This window comes from Rhinoraja longicauda, chromosome 21 (genome assembly GCF_053455715.1).
Source record: "Rhinoraja longicauda isolate Sanriku21f chromosome 21, sRhiLon1.1, whole genome shotgun sequence".
Lineage (NCBI taxonomy): Eukaryota > Metazoa > Chordata > Chondrichthyes > Rajiformes > Arhynchobatidae > Rhinoraja > Rhinoraja longicauda.
The window spans coordinates 1,343,740-1,357,441 of NC_135973.1; the positions used below are offsets into that span (position 1 = coordinate 1,343,740).

Genomic DNA, 13,702 nt, shown 5'->3' on the forward strand with positions numbered 1-13,702 from the left:
GACCCATTCTTTCATCATACGTCAGTCCCGCCATCCCGGGAATTAACCTGGTGAACCTACGCTGCACTCCCTCAATAGCAAGAATGTCCTTCCTCAAATTAGGAGACGAAAATTGCACACAATACTCCAGGTCCAGTCTCACCAGGGCCCTACACAACTGCAGTAGGACCTCCTTGCTCCTAAACTCAAATCCTCTCGCAATGGAGGCCAACAAGCCATTAGCTTTCTTCATTGCGTGCTTACTTTCAGTGACTGATGTACAAGGACTCCCAGGTAGTGTTGCACCTCCCCTTCTCCTAATCTGACACCATTCAGATCATAATCTGCCTTCCTGTTCTTGCCACCAAAGTGGATAACCTCACATTTATCCACATTATACCACATCTGCCATGCTTCTGCCCTCTCACCCAACCTATCCAAGTCACCCTGCAGCCTCATAGCATCCTCATCGCATCTCACACTGCCACCCAGCTTTGTGTCATCCGCAAATTTAGAGATGTTACATTTAATTCCCTTGTCTAAATTGTTAATATATATTGTAAATAACTGGGGTCCCAGCACCGAGCCTTGCGGCACCCCACTAGTCACTGCCTGCCATTCTGAAAAGGACCCGTTAATTCCTACTCTTTGCTTCCTGTCTGCCAACCAGTTCTCTATCCATGTCAATACCCTACCCCCAATACCATGTGCTCTAATTTTGCACACTAATCTCGTGTGGGACCTAGTCAAAGGCTTTTTGAAAGTCCAGATACACCACATCCACTGGCTCTCCATTATCCGTTCTTCCTGTTACATCTTCAAAAAATTCCAAAAGATTAGTCAAGCATGATTTCCCCTTCATAAATCCAAGCTGACTTTGACCAATCCCGTTGCTGTTTTCCAAATACGCTGTTATAACATCTTTAATAATCAACTCCAGCATCTTCCCCACTACCGATATAAGGCTAACTGGTCTATAATTCTCTGTTTTCTCTCTCCCTCCTTTCTTAAAAAGTGGAGTAACATTGGCTACCCTCCAGTCCACAGGAAGTGATGCACAGGAACATTGGAAAATGATCACCAATGCATCCACGATTTCTAGGGCCACCTCCTTGAGTACTCTGGGGTGCAGACCATCAGGCCCTGGGGATTTATCTGCCTTCAGTCCCAACAGTTTACCTAACACCATTTTCTGACTAATGTGGATTGTAAGATTTGAGAAGTTTTCCCTCATTCTGCAATCAACATCAAACCAAAAGCTGCAGTTTGGACATTTTACATGGGAGGCTGGGGCTGATAGCGGGGAAAGGCTGTGGTCAGTTTTAACCAGGGATGTCACAATCCGTGGGTCCTAAGATGGCCGCAGGACCTCGTGACCAGCCACAAAAGCAAAAACCCCACAGCCCAGTCTCTAGGTTTCTGCAAAGCCACGGCCAGAACAATGGATGGATATTGGCCATGCAGAAACCTGCGAAACCAGGTCGAAGTCCAGACACTGGGGCGCTGACATTAGCATACTCACAATGCCCCAAGCCGACCTACACAGTTAATCCCGTTAAGGGGGCACAATAGCCCATAGAAAACTACCTGGTAGGTGATGGGAAACCAGTTAAACCCATCACCTCTCAACGAAATACCAATTAACACCGTCTGGCCATCCCCGGTACCCCCGGACATAACGCAGGACAAAGGGAAAACTCAATACATATCTTTTAAACAAAGAGATCCCGAGATCTGTCGGGAGATAGGACGGGCCAGAATTAGTATAACTGGCCACGACTTTTGGGTTTTAAACTCATGCAAGGCAGAAGTCGGAAACTGGAAAACGGATGCAAGAAGAAAAGACAGGCAAGAAAGGCATGCAAGACAAAAGTCAGAGGAGGCAACAAACTGCAAGGAACGCAAGGCAGGAGGAAGACGGAAAGGACAGGGACAGGCAAGACACGCTCGCAGCAGGGACAGCAGCAACGCTCGCAACGACTGGCCAGGAACGCAAGAAACGGAAGGAAGAAACTCACGGGACAAGCACGACCCTCACGGAAAGCAGCGGAGAAGCAGCACGAACAGCCAGTAACCCCAGTAATAGCCCCATGGTGAGCATGTACCCCGATCCTGCACATCCTGGACATAGTTTTAGTGTAGAGGGGAGGGTGGTTTGAATAAACGTGGGTGTGTAAATGAATATGTGTTGGTCAAGTTTGCGATGTGTCGTACGTTCCCCATCTTACAGTCAAGAATATGTCTAATAGAACTGTGTCTAAGTATTCGTGTAGTTATGCATATGTCGTTTAGAACTGTGTATAAGTATTCATGGACAATAGTCCCAAGCGCTCAATAAAAGCCTTTTCCATTTAAACCCTGGTCTTCAAATCTGGTCTGGTTGAGTTTTCTGCACTATCAACGTTCCTGCATCTAAGTCCAGTGTCTAGAACCGTAGGGGGTGAGTGGGTCGAACCACTCACGGGGAACCAGTGTGCGCGGCCTGGTCAAGGGATCAGAGCAAGGCACGGGGACCTTAGGTCGGGCGAAAGCTCGGCGCAGAAACCCCTTACAGGATTCCCTTCAGTTCCTCCCTCCCACTAGATCCTCGTTCCCCTAATATTTCCGAGAAATTGTTTATGTCTTCCTTCGTGAAGACAGAACCAAAGTACTCGTTTAACTGTTCTGCCATTTCCTTGTTTCCCATTATAAATTCAGCTGTCTCTGATTGTACATTCGTCTTCACTAATCTTTTCCTTTTTACATATCGAAAGAAGATAACTACACAAGCAAGGATATTTTCCCGGTTATGTAATGATCCAGTTAACATACACAAAGCTATGGGCTTTAAATATTTTTCTGCACATGTACTTCTAAGAATTTGCTGTAACATAAATCTGTTGTATAGGTTTTCTTCTTGGAATGCACATCGGCATCAGGGTTAATGATAGCACAGATAGAAATCGATCCAAAGATCCGTCCTCTCAGTCAGTGAGACACAAAGCAGGTAAAGAGCTCCCAGTGGAGGCAGTTGGACACTGCACAGAGCAGCTATTTCTATGAAGTGGTGCCTGCCAGAGCAAATTAGATTTCGCAGAAGACAGTTTTCCCCGAGACACGACTTGGCTGCCATCCTGCCAAGCCACATCTGCTAAGTGCAACGTACTACTCAATGAAAAACATCGACCACCCAGCCAACAGCATAATATGTGCAGGAAAGCACTGCACGTGCCGGTTTAAACCCAAGATAGACACAAAATGCTGGAGTAACTCAGCGGGTCAGGCAGCATCTCTGGAAAGAAGGAATGGGTGATGTTTCGGGTCAAGACCCTTCTTCAGAATGTGTTTAATTAAAACCCAGTGAGCTAATTATTGTCAGTTCATTTCCTCAGCTTTTCTGTTTGTGTGTTTGGTTTAAAATGCAAGCCAAGTGCTGTGTGCAATACTGTCCAGTAGATGATTAGTAAACAGTGCTGGAAACCTGAGGCCTTTTTATATTTAGCAAGTAGGTTATGTTGAGGCCTTAATGAAGGTACAGAGTTAATGGGGATAAATAAACCCTGGAGAGGAGAGATGAAACAACTTTATATCTGTCATGCACATGAGGCAAGTCCCAAACTCCACACAACACCAAACACATGTAACCCATTACAATGGTGTCCATATCTTGATTTATGTCAAATTTGCTTTGAAAATCCATTAGTATGAAGAATTAGATTCAATTATATTGCTGTATCTATTAAGAAAGACGAGGAACCTCTTTAGCCAGAGGGTGGTGAATCTGTGGAATTCATTGCCACAGACGGCTGTGGAGGCCAAGTCAGTGGGTATTTTTGAAAGCGAAGATTGATTGGTTCTTGATTAGTAATGGTGACAAAGGTTATGGAGAATGGTGTTGAGAGGGCAAAACCGATCAGCAATGATCAAATAGCAGCTAGGACCCGATGGGCTGAAAGGCCTAATTCTGCTCCAATGTCTTATGATCTAACGGCCTGAATGTGAAGCTTTGTCCTACTTGATGTGTAGATCAATGTGATCCGACTTTTTCCATTAGCACCAAAGGGACGACGGTGAGTTAGGTGGGACAACTAAAATTGTCGCGCTATCGTGTGTCGTTTTGGCTGTAGTTCAGGAACAAACAAACAAACAAGTTTTAGTATAGAGATATACATATATATACATATATATATATAGGATGGGAGGCGGGAGGCATAACAGGCATCTTCTCAGAGACTGCTCATTTGGATAAAATTGGGCCCAATTTCTTTGCTATATTTCATCAAGAAAAATGCCTTTGAAGCAGTTCCAGGGAAAAGCAGCAATTTAAAGAAAATAAACAATGTGTGTGTGTGTGTGCGCGTGTGTGTTTGTGTGTGCGTGTGTGTGTGTGTGTGTTTGTGTACGTGTGTGCGTGTGTGTGTGTGCGCGTGTGTGTACGCGTGTGTGTGTGTGCGTGTGTGTGTGTGTGCGTGTGTGTGTACCAGAGGCTGCCTTTTGGAATGCTGTGACAAATTAGCCACGGTTACATTCAGTGGTGCTGTTGTGAGACGCATGCATCTTCATTGAAAGATGAAGATTGATTGGTTCTTGATTAGTAATGGTGACCAGTCATTGAAAGCAAGCGTGCAGGTGCAGCAGGCAGTGAAGAAAGCAAATGGTATAAGAAAATAACTGCAGATGCTGGTACAAATCGATTTATTCACAAAATGCTGGAGTAATTCAGCAGGTCGGGCAGCATCTCGGGAGAGAAGGAATGGGTGGCGTTTCGGGTCGAGACCCTTCTTCAGACTGATGTCAGGGGGGCGGGACAAAGGAAGGATATAGGTGGAGACAGGAAGATAGAGGGAGATCTGGGAAGGAGGAGGGGAAGAGAGGGACAGAGGAACTATCTAAAGTTGGAGAAGTCGACGTTCATACCACCGGGCTGCAAGCTGCCCAGACGAAATATGAGGTGCTGTTCCTCCAACTTCCGGCGGGCCTCACTATGGCACTGGAGGAGACCCATGACAGAAAGGTCAGACTGGGAATGGGAGGGGGAGTTAAAAGTGCTCGGCCACCGGGAGATCAGTTTTGTTAATGCGGACCGAGCGCAGGTGTTCAGCGAAGCAATCGCCGAGCCTGCGCTTGGTTTCGCCGATGTAAATAAGCAAATGGTATGTTGGCATTCATAGCAAGAGGATTTGTGTATAGGAGCAGGGAGGTTCTGCTGCAGTTGTACAGGGCCTTGGTGAGACCGCACCTGGAGTATTGTGTACAGTTTTGGTCTCCTAATCTGATGAAAGACATTCTAGCCTTAGAGGGAGTACAGAGAAGGTTCACCAGATTGATCCCTGGAATGGCAGGACTTTCATAGAAGACTGGATAGACTAGGCTTATACTCGCTGGAATTTAGAAGACTGAGGGGGGATCTTATTGAAACATATAAAATTCTTAAGGGGTTGGAGAGGCTAGATGCGGGAAGATTGTTCCCGATGTTGGGGAAGTCCAGAACCAGGGGTCACAGCTTAAGGATAAGGGGGAAGTCTTTTAGGACCGAGATGAGAAAACATTTCTTCACACAGAGAGTGGTGAGTCTGTGGAATTCTCTGCCACAGAAGGTAGTTGGGGCCAGTTCATTGGCTATATTTAAGAGGGAGTTAGATGTGGCCCTTGTGGCTAAAGGGATCAGGGGGTATGGAGAGAAGGCAGGTACAGGTTACTGAGCTGGATGATCAGCCATGATCATATTGAATGGCGGTGCAGGCTCGAAGGGCCGAATGGCCTACTCCTGCACCTATTTTCTATGTTTCTATGTTTCATCTGATGATTTGTGGAGGCTTCGTTTCTGAGAGGCAGGCAGTGATCAGTGATGCTGGCAGGTCTGAGTGCCTGATGGCAATGATACTGGAGTAGCATTGATGCCAAGACGATCTTGGACCTGCCGCTGATGCCACTCCAGCTGAGCAAAAGTGTCTCTGCCCTTCCGCGCTCGATCCAAGACTGCAAGCTGTAGAAGGTCTAGACGAGCTATCAGAGGCTAGCCTGAACCAGACTAAAGGCGCGTGGACAATTAGGAGATACCTAGTGACACGAGACGGTTGACACGGGGATCAATGTTCTGCCGTGAGCTGGATTCACTCCGACTCTCTTCTGAGTCTCATTGTTCTTCAGCTTGAAGGATGTTTCCACCAGCAGGTATTTACAAATATTCCCAGCTTGAGCAAGCTGTTTCCATGAGGGTGGGGTCAGGGTGTGGGCTACTGGAAAGATATGCATATTCTTCCCTTTTTGGGATTTGGCTCATTATTTTGCTAATCATGATTTACATGATCATAATCATGATTTTTCATAATCATGATTTTTATGAAGTGGGGGGGTGTTGTCTGCTGGAAAGACATAGATTTTCTTCCCTTGTTTTCAGATTTGGCTGATTATTTTGATAAATTCTCCAATCTCTCTTGACTAAACCACATGGGAGCCCATTCCTTCTCTCGAGAGATGCTGCCTGTCTGCTGAGTTACTCCAGCATTTTGTGTCAATCTTGGGAGCTATGTCAGTCCAAACAGTAGACTCATACATCAAAGGCACAATAAACGTCAGGACTAATCTATCTGCTAAAACTCTCATTTGTTTGTTTGTTTGTTTCTAAACTACAGCCAAAACGGTACACGATAGTGCGACAATTTTAGGCCCACTTTATTCACCATCGTCCCTTTGGTGCCAATGGAAGAAGTTTCATTGAAATCGGTGTTATATTTTTGAAGGAAAAAAAACTGCAGATGCTGGTTTAAATCGAAGGTAGACACAAAAAAGCTGGAGTAACTCAGCGGGTCAGGCAGCATCTCTGGAGAGAAGGAATGGGTGACGTTTCGTGTCTCCTTAAGAGACATATGTACCCATTCCTTCTGTCCAGAGATGCTGTCTGACCCGCTGAGTTACTCCAGCTTTGTGTCTGCCCGGGAGGCGGGTTGCTAGTCAAGTCAAGTCAAGTCAATTTATTTGTATAGCACATTTAAAAACAACCCACGTTGACCAAAGTGCTGCACATCTGACTAGGAAAAAAAAGAAACCTCTGTTAGGTGGCAACCTCTGTTAGGTGGCGCCGAGGCCTCCGGGCCTGCACTGTCCGGAAGGCAGGCACAGATTTCAACCAGCATCTGCAGTTCTTTTCCTGCCATACTGGCCGGGCCTACAGCGCCCTACGGGCCTAATACGGGACAAGCCAATTTAGCCCAAAATACAGGGTGTCCCGGCTAATACGGGACAGTTGGCAACCCTACTGGAATGTGTTGCTGGGGGTGGTGGTGGAAGCAAATATGTCAGTGGCCTTTAAGAGACATGTGTACAGGCGCACTGAAAGGCAGGGAATGGAAGGACATGGATCACATGCAGGACCACGAGAGATATCCTTGGCCTCATGTTCAGCACAGAGATCGTGGGCTGAAGGGCCTGTTCTTGTGCTGCACTGTTCTATGTTCGATGTTCACAATAATTAAATAAACATCTGAAATGGAAAGGATGGTAAATGAGGATAACGGTTTGCAAGTTTCACATGAATACTCACGGGTCAGTGAAAACCTGAGGTTCTGTTGCAAAGTGTGAGTTAGTTGCCGAGATAGAAGAGTGGAGGCCATCGTAGGTTCTGGAAGGTTTATTTACAATCCCCGCTGAGAACCCTGCACAGAAAACAAACATCGGCTTTAACACCTTTATCGTCCTTGTGTGATCAGGCATTCCACACGTGATCTGTCGTGCTCATTGGCTGTGATCTTTCACTTCTACTTTGCATCACACAGCTCTGTGGCCCCACAAAAATAATTGGGAGTTTCCATATGATATTAAAAAATAGTCAATCATTCTCAGTGTAAGACTGCACAACTTGTGGCATCTTTAGGCTTCAGGCACCAATAAAACTGGAAACAGACTCACACACACTTTTCCACTTTAACAACATATTAATTTTAAGGCATCTTCATTTTAAGCGAATATAGAACCACCCCCTTAATTTCTACAAGTTTATTACACAACCGACCGGAAACGTCACCTATCCATGTTCCCCACAGAAGCTGCCTGACCCGCTGAATTACTCCAGCACCCTGTGAAACGTCACCTATCCATGTTCTCCGCAGAAGCTGCCTGACCAGTTAAGGAAACTGTCACATGAGCTTGATTGAACCTATGGGGTGGCTATTTGGCAATTGATTACATAACCACTTCCTTTACTTTCGGAGATCAATTCCTAAAAGTATTTTGCTCCACCAAGCCCGAGTTATAGACGTTCCTATCAACCGTGCCAACAAATACCGTCGTTCTGACTGACAATAGACAATAGGTGCAGGAGGAGGCCATTCGGCCCTTCGAGCCAGCACCACCATTCAATGTGATCATGGCTGATCATTCTCAATCAGTACCCTGTTCCTGCCTTCTCCCCATACCCACTGGCTCCGCTATCGTTAAGAGCTCTATCCAGCTCTCTCTTGAATGCATTCAGAGAATTGGCCTCCACTGCCTTCTGAGGCAGAGAATTCCACAGATTCACAATTCTCTGACTGAAAAAGCTTTTCCTCATCTCAGTTCTAAATGGCCTACCCCTTATTCTTAAACTGCGGCCCCTTGTTCTGGACTCCCCCAACATTGGGAACATGTTTCCTGCCTCTAACGTGTCCAACCCCTTAATAATCTTATATGTTTCGATAAGATCTCCTCTCATCCTTCTAAATTCCAGTGTATACAAGCCTAGTCGCTGGGATGTGTGTGAACGGAGTGCTGAGAACAAGGTTGTTTGGCAGTGCATGCTTCGCTCACGGAATATGATTGTTCATTAGAAATTACAAAACAGTGAAAATCTCAACTTCTGAGCAGAATTAATGACATATTTCCTGGCGCATAAAAATCACTTTTACTGTGCATTCTCTCAATGAAAAGCAATTCTTTTCAGTGAAATTTAGCAGACCGGATATCCTCATTACCATTGTTGCTTTCTATAGTGTAAAAATCATATGATCAATAGTGGTAGTAGCGGAATTAGGCCATTCAGCCCATCAAGTCTACTCCGCCATTCAATCGTGGCTGATCTATCTCTCCCTCCCAACCCCATTCTCCTGCCTTCTCCCCATAACCCCTGACACCTCTCAAAACTGTTGCTTACTTTATGCATTCTATTATCTATAATCACAGCAGTTGTCAACACGCTGATGTTGTCAACAGTTGTTAACACGCTGATCTGCAAAGGAAAAAAAACTGCAGATGCTGGTGTAAATTACTCCAGCATTTGGTGTTTTTTTAATATATAAACCAGCATCTGCAGTTCCTGGCTTCTCCATTTTCTGGTAGACACAAAATGCTGGAGTAACTCAGCGGGTCAGGCAGCATCTCGAGAGAGAAGGAGTGGGAGACGTTTCAGGGACAAGTCCCGCCCTCTCCCCTGACATCAGTCTGAAGAAGGGTCTTGACTCGAAACGTCACCCATTCCTTCTCTCCCGAGATGCTGCCTGACCCGCTGAGTTACTCCAGCACTCTGTGAAACGTCACCTATCCATGTTCTCCACAGATGCTGCCTGACCCACTGAGTTACTCCAGCACTCTGTGTCTACTCTAATCTGCACCGTTGCTGTGCTGAGTTACAGCTACTGTGTTGTCCTAGTTTTCACAGATTTGGCGAAAAATAATTATTCAGGAGACTCAGGTCACTGGTTTAAAGCAGTACTGGCTAATGCTTCCACTCAGAAGCCCAATAGACTGAAAGTGCCAGTGTAATGACTGTACCTAATTTAGATTTTTAATACAACTCCATCTCACATTCTTGTGGCTTTCATTTTAATAAATATTCATGTCTAATTTAGTTGAACAGTGTACAGGAACTCTGGGGCTGCTGTCTTGGACATGCATAGCTATGTGCAGTATATTTTGCTACTTTGGTGGCAAGAACAAGAAGGCAGACATAGTGTCAGATGTCATGGTGTCTCCTGATCTGAATGGTGTCAGATTAGGAGAAGGGGAGTTGCAACAAGACCTGCGTGTCCTTGTACATCAGTCACTGAAAGTAAGCATGCAGGTACAGCAGGCAGTGAAGAAAGCCAATGGCATCTTGGCCTTCATAGCGAGAGGATTTGAGTATAGGAGCAAGGAGGTCCTACTGCAGTTGTACAGGGCCCTGGTGAGACCGCACCTGGAGTATTGTGTGCGGTTTTGGTCTCCTAATTTGAGGAAGGACATTATTGCTATTGAGGGAGTGCAGCGAGGGTTCACCAGGTTAATTCCCGGGATGGCGGGACTGACATATGATGAAACAATGGATCGACTGGGCTTGTATTCGCTGGAATTTGGCTGGATGAGAGGGGATATTAGAGAAACATAAAATCCTTACAGGATTGGACAGGCTAGATGCAGGAAAAATGTTCCCGATGTTGGGGGAGTCCAGAATCAGGGGTCACAGTTTAAGAATAAGGGGTCGGCCATTTAGGACTGAGATGAGGAAAAACTTTTTAATCCAGAGAGTTGTGAATCCGTGGAATTCTCTGCCACAGAGGGCAGTGGAGGCCAATTCACGGGATGTGTTCAAGAGAGAGTTAGATATAGCTCTTAGGGCTAACGGAATCAAGAGATATGGGGAAAAAGCAGGAACGGGGTACTGATTTTGGATGATCAGCCACGATCATATTGAATGGCAATGCTGGCTGGAAGGGCCGAATGGCCTTCTCTTGCACCTATTTTCTTTGTTTCCATGTTTCTATACGATTGCATTTTCTACGTTAGTACATCGATCCCCATGTACGGGTGCACAAATGCAGCTTTCTCACTTCATGAAATTTCCGTTCAATGTAACATTTCTTCAGGAGCGTGTCGCCCTTGTAAATGAAAGCATTGCCGTAATCAAGTAAACCTGGCTGTAATCTTCTCAAGTAAACTTGGCTGTAATCTTCTCAAGTAAACTTGGCTGTAATCTTCTCAAACGTCAACAAAAATAGTCTTGTAATGGGAACCCAACAGCCAATATTCCCACCGCAAACTTCCACCAACAATAATGCGATAATTAGATTCTGTTTTAAAGATTTGTTTCAAAGACTGGCATGTGTGCCAAGGATAAATATGCAGTCCATACTCAAAATACTGATATGCAATACATAACACAGCGTCTCCAAGGTTAACACCTCCTTCCAGCAATCCCACCTCTGACAGCACAGTCTCGGTACTGAACTAACCACAGTGTACGAAGGAATTGCAGATTCTGGTTTAAACCGAAGATAGTCTGAAGAAGGGGCTCGACCCGAAACGTCACCCATTCCTTCTCTCCAGTGATGCTGCCTGTCCCGCTGAGTTACTCCAGCTTTTTGTGCCTAACTATAGTGTAGTTAGCTTTTTTAGTTTAGTTTAGTTTAGCTTTTTTTAAGTCTGAAGAAGGGTCTCAACTAGGGTTGCCAACTTTCTCACTCCCAAATAAGGGACAAAAGGTGACGTCACTGCCCCGCGCCCCACATGACCTCACCCAGCCAGCGGCCATGTGTTCCTGCTCCACTAATGGTGGCCGCCCGGGCCGGGAGGCGGGTTGCCACGTGCTTCACGGGTGCCAAGGACTTCACCCTACTAATATGGGACAAGGGCAGTTCTGTAGGGACAAACTAAATTAGCCCAAATAGGATGTCCCGGCTAATACGGGACAGTTGGCGACCCTAAATGCAGGACTAATCGCCGAAGGGGAAGTTGAAGGAATTCTCATGATCTTCAATTCCCTCGTATCTCATTAGTTTCAAATTATGTGAAACAGCAATAAACTAAATAAATAGACTGCCAGAGATCATACTAACCTGCAGGGTTCCCAGACAACATATTAGAGGGAGGGAGAGAGAGGGAGAGAGTGCAGAGAAGAGCATTAAGGCTGATTCAGCGATGTCAGTCGAGAATTACAAAGAGTAATTTGACAACTAAAAGGTCTGATTCTGGAGAAGATGTTACAGAGGGAAACTCATTCAAGCAAATAAACTAATTGCATAGAATATGAAGTTAAAAGAGAGTTAGATAGAGCTCTAGGGGCTAGCGGAATCAAGGGATATGGGGAGAAGGCAGGCACGGGTTATAGATTGTAGTGATTAGCCATGATCACAATGAATGGCGATACTGGCTCGAAGGGCCGAATGGCCTCCTCCTGCACCTATTCTCCATGTTTCTATGTTTCTAATAAACTCAAGACAATATGCCAAGATCTAGAACCATAGGTCCTCATAGAAGAGGATCTATTATCATCCATCTAAAAGTTCCATAAGATCATCAGACATTGGAGCAGAATTAGGCCATCCGCCCCCATTGAGTTTACTCCGCCATTCAATCATGGCTGATCGATTTTTCCATCTCAATCCCATTCTGCTGCCTTCCCCTTATTTATCAAGTTCCACTCTCTTAAATCTCCGTTCCAATGGTCAATCTGGAGAGCACTCTGGTATTTCTATCTGTGCACCATCGGTTGTGCTGGTGTAGGGCATGATAACACTGATCAATGGTGTGATTTGGTTTGAATGGATAAGCACGCTTTTCACCGTATCTTGGTCCAGGTGTATCAGGCTTTTCTGATACATGGAACATAGAATGGGGCAGCACAGGAACAGGCCCTTCGGCCCACAATGTCCATGCCCAACATGAAGCCAAGACCAACTCATATCTGCCCACCCATAATGCATATGTACACTGCAAGGGCCAGGAAGCGAGCGGGCAAGATCATCTCTGACCCCTCTCACCCTGGCCACAAACTCTTTGAAGCACTTCCCTCTGGAAGGCGACTCGGGACTGTCAAAGCAGCCACAGCCGAACATAAAAACAGCTTTTTTCCACGAGTGATAGTTCTCCTCAATAACCAAAGTCTGTGGTCTCTTTTTTGCTCTGGTTTATTTCCACCCACATGTTTAGACCGCAATGTTGTATCCTTATTGTTTTGATGTGGTTATGCTTTATTCTTAATTGTTAACTGTGTGTTTGTGTTGTCATTTGTGAGCGGAGCACCAAGGCACATTCCTTGTATCTGCACATACTTGGCCAATAAACGTATCCATTCATTCCTATCCCTCCATTCCCTGCACATCCATGTGCCTTTCCAAAAGTCTCTGAAATGCCACTATGGTATCTGGTAAAACATGTGGTAAACCAGTGAAGAATCTGCCAAAGGATATCCACATTGATGCAGGATAGGGTTGAGATTACTGTTCATTATTTTTACCTTCATTGCTCGCATGCGCAGCGGTAGAGTTGCTGCTTTACAGCGAATGCAGCGCCGGAGACTCAGCTTCGATCCTGACTACGGGTGCTGCACTGTAAGGAGTTTGTACGTTCTCCCCGTGACCTGCGTGGGTTTTCTCCGAGATCTTCGGTTTCCTCCCACACTCCAAAGACGTACAGGTATGTAGGTTAATTGGCTGGGTAAATGTAAACATTGTCCCTAGTGGGTGTAGGATAGTGTTAATGTACGGGGATCGCTGGGCGGCACGGACTTGGTGGGCCGAAAAGGCCTGTTTCCGGCTGTATATATATGATATGATATGATATCTTCTTGTCTATGTCAGGGTACAAGCTCCCTGAGCTAACTCAGAAAGGATTCTCCACTCCTGTTCTAATCAGTACTGCAGGCTGTTTAGCATTCAAGTCCAGCACAGTCTCTGTTGCTGAGAAACCATTTACCAGAGCACAATGCAGCCAACAGGACAGGAAGCGGGATTAGGGCTGCACACCAAGGAGACTGCTGTATCTCCGTTTAACGTGCAAGGAGAGAGAGAGAGAGGCT

General features: G+C 45.7%; 1 protein-coding gene across 3 annotated transcripts in view; it reads right to left on the reverse strand.

Moving 5' to 3' along the window:
• The window catches only part of abat (4-aminobutyrate aminotransferase), a 94,051-nt gene that overhangs the window by 54,427 nt on the left and 25,922 nt on the right, over nt 1-13,702 (reverse strand). For all 3 annotated transcript variants that reach the window (XM_078417582.1, XM_078417579.1, XM_078417580.1), the window contains exon 2: nt 7,502-7,613. In XM_078417582.1, the coding sequence (XP_078273708.1) occupies nt 7,502-7,571 (70 nt within the window). In that variant the 5' untranslated portion in view covers nt 7,572-7,613. The remainder of the gene's footprint in view (nt 1-7,501; nt 7,614-13,702) is intronic.